Below are 6,905 nucleotides of genomic sequence, written 5' to 3'. Positions count from 1 at the left end.
TTTTTTCTTCTTCTTCTATTGGCTAATGATGTGCTTTGTATTACATTGTATTTTTGGAGATAGTTTTATTTTCTCGAAAAGGATCATAGCTGGTATTGTAGTTGGTTTTTTTGGGGGGGGAAATAATTGCGTGTCCCTGGACAGGCTCACTGAAGCACGGCTATTATTCTGTTTTATTTATTTATATTTTTTGTTTTAGTTCATGTTGTTGCTGCAAATGGGTTTTTAGTGTTATTATTTTGTTTGGCTGTTATAGATGGGGGGGGGACAGATGTCCAATTTATTTTGACAATGAGGGAGGGCAGATAAGTGCATTCAGTTTCGTTGTAAATAAAAATAGTTGCAGGACAAAAACTTTTAAATTGTTGAAAATAATTTTTGTTATGCAATTGGGTAGTTTATATTATAATTTGAAAAAATAATGGATGAGAAAATGTTATAACATTACATATTTTGTTCTACTATCATTACTTTATCTTGTGTAGTAATGTGTAGTAATTTGTTGAACATTTACTCATTACTGCCAACCTTCCCACTTTAACTAACTTGGACATCCACCCACAACAATCGACCCCCTCACCCCTTGGTCAGGGGAGCCAACGACTTAGACTGCAAAAAACAGTGGTCATGAAAATTATACTAGGTGTAGTACTATTTTTGTATAGGTGCAAAAACATGTAGTATAGTAGTAGTACTAATAGGGGTGATCCTACATCGCGTGTTTTTCGAATATCGCTACATCATCCGTGATATTCGAGGGATTACAGTATTTTTTTTACATTTATCGAAATTAACATTAGAAAAATAGGGAAATCTAACTTATAATCTTATTATTTTGAAAATATTGAGGGTAGAGTTTGTATTTAATGTGAAATAATATTTAAAGTAACATTAGACTACAAATACTACATATTGTAGTATCCTTACTAGCTGCAAACAGGGATAAAGTGTCATTGTACCAGAGCGACCTCTTCTGGTAGGTTTGTTCTATTACATCTGCTGAAATTAAACCGTCAGTCGATCTAACGGTGCTGACGTCTCATCACTGGTGTTAAACTATCAACCTTCAGCTGATTTACTTTGGGAAACGACAGCTTATAAAAATCACGTTGCATCATTTGATCGAGGTGAGTGATAAATCCCCCGATTGTGACATCATCGATTATGATTTTTCTGCAGATTTCCATATTTGCTCGTGCTAGAGCTAATGCTAAAGGTGATGCAGCAATATTAGGGAATATTTTCGCATCGTGACAGATTTTGTTGTCATTGAGGTCATCTATATTTGCATGGGAAGGGCAAGTACACAATGTACACAGTCAGTATACAACCGGGCCTACAGGCAACATGACAGTCAAAACAACAGGCAAAGTCACGCCCAATGGACAGCAGCAATATTTAACTTTCTATATTTTAGGATAGGCATGCCTTTAAATACAAGTATTGTCTTTTCCTTTTAAAAATTGTAGATTTTTTGGGGGGAAATTTAAGATAAATAGGATGGAAATGGAAGTCCATTGCAGATTTCTGCCAAATATATATACATATATTTATATTATTTTATTTTAGATATTTGTGATGAAAGAGGACAAAACCTATTATTTGAATGGAATGAAAAATAAAATAAGAGGGAAAGCAAGTAGTCTCTTAAATATTTTGTCTATTAGTAAACAGTAAAGGTTATTATGTTGTTTATTTTTTTTAAGGAATATATTTCAAACAAAATGGAAAGTATAAATAGTAATTATTTAGTTTACGTCGTCCTCAATGAATGCAGTTAATTATTTTTTAAATAAATACTCTGATCATCTAATTCTGCTTTGCATCATTACATAGTACTTACTACTCAGAGTACTTTTCTTAAAAATACTAAAAACACACAAAAAAGTGATTTACATGACAAATCACAAAAATAATCTAAATTAACTATCAAAACAATTTTTTTATAACACTATCCATGTGACTTTTTCCACTCTTCTGTATTATTGACATTATCTTTTTACTATACAGGTTCCCATTCCACTGTACTGGTCCGCGACCTGCGGGGTGCCGCAACCCTCCACGTCATCATGCACACTTCAACCAAATTTGCCATTTTTTCATGTCTCCTGACACTCGCCGTGGCTGCCCTCCACAGCCCTCCGCAGACAGGTTTCAATCTCCAAAAACACTAAATTTTCCCCTCACATGACCTATTACTAAAAATTCTCTAAAACTATGCTTATTTGTGTGGGGCCGGGTTTTTCCTTCTCAAGTCTTCTTGGACAAACAGCAGGCAAACTCAGTCATCTGGCGTCCAAAAAGGAGCGTGGACGCTGCCACCCAACAACGTCCATCCAACCTGGAGCAAGCCTGTATGGAACGAGTATGCACATACGAAGAAGCCCGTAAACACTTCCAGGATTCGTACCGCACAGTGAGCTCTACACGCTTTCCAAACCACATGATTTTGCACCTTAACTAATCATCTTCTCTTCCAGGACATCTTCTGGGCCGTCTATGTCGGTAAGTGCCAATTTCCGAGGTGTTCTTCTACTAAAATGACACAAATTCCATCCCCTGACTTAAAAAGATGGAGACCAGTGCGCGGAGAAGCCATGCAAAAATGGCGCGCTCTGTTCCGATAGCGTGGGCGGCTACGATTGCGTCTGTAAGGCGGGATTTTCGGGGATCCACTGCGAAACCGGTACGTCAGGATGGATTTTTACCCACTTAACGGTCTTCAGGGCTTTTAAACCCACAATAATGCCATGTTTTTTTGTTTTAGACCAGACGGTTTGCGTGGTGGAGAAGGACAAAGGCTGTTCCCAGTTCTGCAAACCAGGCTATACCTCCTACGAATGCTCCTGCGCTATTGGTTGGAAGCTCCTTCGTACAGATAAGGATAAGTGCCAGCCTGCAGGTAAAGCCAAGTTTTGGGACAGTTCCGCCGCCATTGAGACGGTAACATGTATTTGTCGTCTTGCACAGTGCGCTATCCTTGTGGGAAGGTCGGCAGTTTGAGTCGTTGGGAGGAGAGACAGACCACAATTGTCCAGAGCGACTTTCAGCCACTGGATTGCACTTCGGGGGAGTGTCCTTGGCAGGTAGGAATGATAAAGCCGTAATCATGGACTTCAGAAGTCCATGTAGGGTTTTTTGATGGAAAAATCGGGTGGTACTGCGCAATACTTAAAGAACTGACTAAAAAAGTTGAGCAAATCTTTACGTTCTGGTGCAAGAAGAGTTGGATATATCACTATAAACCACGAGAAAAAAATGTGGGTTGCATTCCAGGTGGTTTGAATGAGAGCGTGTAAAGTCGTTTGTCTTTTTGTGGGCCCTATGACTGACTGACTGGCGACCAGTCTTGGGTCAAGTCTGCTTTTTGCTCAAAGTAAGCTGGGGTTGGACCTAGCAATCCTTTTAAGGATGTTTGGTATGGAAAATGAATAAGTGAATATATGTATATTTAAAATATATTTAACCAATTATTACCAGTCACTAGTTTAGTTTTATAGCAAAAAAGGATTTTTTTAAACTGCTTTTGACCCTGGTCTGTATTTTTAAAATTATTTTATAAATATCCTGAGATTTTTGTAATCCTTGTTAAAACCATATTAACATTGCAACTAAACAGCTTTTTTGGGGGTGCAAAAATGCTACAAATTGAGTTATACGTACATATTAATCCCCCAAATTTTCCCAACACATTGTCATTAATTCCTCCTCAATTTTAAGCAAAAACCATTGTAAACTTTACTCAATTTTCCCAACCCGATTACCCAATGACAAACCCACCATACACTTTTAACCCACCTCATACTTATGTACTCACCATTTTCAGGCTCTCCTCAAAAGCTCCCAATCCGACGGCTTCTGTAGCGGCGTCATCCTCAAAGAAAACCTGGTTCTGACCTCCGCCCAATGCACCAGCAAATACGACTCCTTCCAAGTATCCGTCGGTGCGTAACACCCACAAAATCCACTCCCCATCTCCATCCCAACATTCCACTCCATCCATTCCTCCTCCAGGCAAGCGTAAGACGACACTCGAGGAGGGCGAGCAGACATCTTTGGTGAAGGCGGTCCACCGTCACCCCCGTTACGTGGCGGGCCGTCCCGACTACGACTTGGCAGTGGTGGAGCTCCTTGACCGCCTCGTCTTTAAGAAAGAAGTAACAAGCGCCTGCCTTCCGGAGAAGGACTTTGCCGACAGCGTTCTGACCAGTGGGGAACTCCCCGCCGTGGTGACGGGTTGGAAAGACCCCCAAGCTCCGGGGTCTTCCTTCCAGGGGTCTCTCACCATCAACCAGTTGGCGTATAAAAGCTTGCCTCAGTGCCTGGAGACACATCCCAATTTGGTGAGTAATAAAATGGGTTGCACGGCCGCTCGGGCTAATGCGGACTGCGGCGTGGGGTCCGGAAGCCCCTTACTCACCTTGTATAGGGAGGTGTTCTTCCTCACTGGGGTGGTCAGCCAGCCAGAAGGGTCCGAGTGTAGCAAGGGTTTTATTTTTCAGAAAGTTTCACGACATCTGGGTTGGATTCAAAAGCTTGTGAGTTCTCTGTAGAGGAAATAATAGGAAAGTTGTATTGGAATATGCATTGTCTGTTTAACATATTCACAACTGTTATCTAAATGTAGAGCTCATGGTTTACACCGCAAGGTGGCGCTATAGTAAAGGAGAATTAGGATGCACTGATTTATGTTACTCGGCATGTGTTTTAAGTGTTGTTGTCGGAACTACTTGTACACGTGCATGTCATGTACTCACCATTATTGAAATAAACCATATGTGATGTCATTGTGTGTCATTTTTGAGAAAAACTGAGAAAGTTACCAAAAAAAACATTATTTTTGCTTAGATTATATTTAACAGCTACAAATAATGGAATCTTGACTTAATCTAGTTGAAATATAAAAAACTGTATGTCATATTTTCAATACATTTACAAAATCTATCATGTTCAATTCATCATTTTAGGAGTAATTTAATTTTTTAACCCCAATTGTTTTTTACACAACATATGGTGACCCCCTAATCAGACAATAAACAACATCCTAATATTTCCCTTAAGATAAAACCTCCCTAAAAAACATGTTGACAGCAATTACTTCCCAAAAATAACACTTTAACTAACTAAAATCCTCCTGTTGTCTTTTCTATTTTGACTTCCAACAAGGCGATTAATCTATTTCCTATAATCCCCTTTATTTTGTTTGTTCACGTGCTAATAATAATAAGCTTTGTACCCCCCCACCCCTCAAAATATTTTGCCCAAATACACAGAGGCATTTACAGGGGGTGCTTTACTTCACAATTCCTATATAGTTTACTTTTTTTAACTAGCATGCATTAGAATAAATTGCCCTTCATGGCCTTCTATTTGTTTGGCAAGATTTTCCCACGAGTACCCCAACTTCTTCCCATTAGTCTCACTGTCACATGGGGGGGGGGGGGGGGGGGGACAAAAAGGAGGAAAAACTACTAACAAGGAGCGTAAAAGAGTAAAAAAAACCTGGCCTGAAAAGACCAGCATCAAATTCCAGGGCCCCACATTGCCCGTTGCCATGGTTCTCACCTAGGAGACGACCGTTTATCCCGAAAGATTGGTCGCACTACAGATTTACGGGGGCACAAACACAATCCTGAGCCTAGAAATACATTTAAACCAGAATATCCTAATTTACAGGTGAAAGTGTGACCACATTTGGGGTACAATCTGGTTCCTGTCCTACTAAAACTGTAATCCGTCACCCCCAAATCCTAGTGTGCGCTAAATATACGCATAACACGTCCTGAAAACAGACTATTTGTGGGGGATTATCTGTCTGTGTGGTGTCTGATTCCACACTGGGGGGTTAACAGTGCCCTCCCACTTGCTATTTACACACACAAAAAAATGGCGTTCTGCAACTGGCTTCTTCTTGATTGGGTAATTGTGCAACGAGGGTGAAGGCGACACTCCACCAGAGGTGGAGGGAGGTCAAAGCCTGGTCTGATGTAGAATGAGAGAGGCAGGCCGCAGACTTGAAGGGGATTGGAGGAAATGTTTCAAGTCAGAATTCTCAATAACAATGGGGGAGGATTGTGTTGGTGAAATAAATCATGAATAAACTCGCATATCAGATGTTTTTACTTCAAGGTTGACTTTGTAAAATATATCTGGACTGTTTTTTTCTTTGTAAAGCTATTTTTTAACTCGTGGCTGTTGGTAATTTGACTCAAAATGGGTTAACTATGCATGAGAATCACTCCCAAAGATAAATGGAGTACCACAAGGCTCTATTCTTAGACAACTGTTATTTGGCTTAAACAACAATTTTGACAATAAAATTAAATATAGTGTTTAATTTACGTGATATAATCAACGGATCATTGGGGTCGGGAACCTTTTTGAAAGAGAGATCCATAAACAATTCCTATTTTCAAATATTATTCCTTAAGAGCTATACTCACAATTTAAAAGTCAAAATACATGAAATTTTGCAGTCATTTTATCATTTTTAAAAGTACAAAGTCTCTGAATTCCTTTGACAACGTTGTTACACTGTTGCTAATCAATGAATATCAATGAGTTCAACGTATATCAATGAACTCAATGACACAGTCCCAACATGACGTTCCTATTGGTGCATTTGGGACTCTGCTCTCTCACCATTGGTTTCCATATTTTAGCTATTTGAGCCATATGCACCCATCATAAGAGCCTTATGCACCCATCATAAGAGCCACATGTGGCTCCCGAGCCATAGGTTCCTTAACCCTGAGTTAGCGCATTCGTAAGTAGTGGTATTAGGAGAAATTTCATTTAGTAATCACAACAATATGGTCATGTGACAGGCTCAGACTCTAACTCTCAAACTCGGAGCCGATTTAAAGCTCACGAGTGTAAATGGGAACAACAATTTGTTGCGTTTT

The 6,905-nt window shown here is 39.6% G+C and overlaps 1 protein-coding gene across 1 annotated transcript; it reads left to right on the top strand.

Annotated features, from left to right (window-relative positions):
* Positions 1-977: 977 nt before the first annotated feature.
* proza (protein Z, vitamin K-dependent plasma glycoprotein a) lies at positions 978-4,787 on the top strand. The gene is made up of 9 exons (XM_077735399.1): positions 978-1,127; positions 2,011-2,151; positions 2,256-2,416; positions 2,481-2,505; positions 2,573-2,686; positions 2,768-2,902; positions 2,971-3,086; positions 3,827-3,944; positions 4,015-4,787. Exons 2-9 carry the CDS (start codon positions 2,070-2,072, stop codon positions 4,551-4,553), a joined length of 1,290 nt encoding a protein of 429 aa, XP_077591525.1. The 5' UTR covers positions 978-1,127; positions 2,011-2,069; the 3' UTR covers positions 4,554-4,787.
* The last annotated feature ends 2,118 nt before the right edge of the window (positions 4,788-6,905 follow it).

Source organism: Stigmatopora nigra, chromosome 15 (assembly GCF_051989575.1).
Source record: "Stigmatopora nigra isolate UIUO_SnigA chromosome 15, RoL_Snig_1.1, whole genome shotgun sequence".
Lineage (NCBI taxonomy): Eukaryota > Metazoa > Chordata > Actinopteri > Syngnathiformes > Syngnathidae > Stigmatopora > Stigmatopora nigra.
The sequence above is the reverse complement of the archived record's forward strand: the minus strand, read 5'-3'. Positions and strand labels throughout refer to the sequence as shown.

Bases quoted from the DNA above. Each gene is read 5' to 3' on its own strand.
- proza (XM_077735399.1), top strand. From the start codon at position 2,070: ATGCACACTTCAACCAAATTTGCCATTTTTTCATGTCTCCTGACACTC. The intron at 2,506-2,572 runs GTAAGTGCCAAT...TGACTTAAAAAG, and splicing joins CTTCTGGGCCGTCTATGTCG to ATGGAGACCAGTGCGCGGAG. The intron at 3,087-3,826 runs GTAGGAATGATA...CACCATTTTCAG, and splicing joins CGGGGGAGTGTCCTTGGCAG to GCTCTCCTCAAAAGCTCCCA.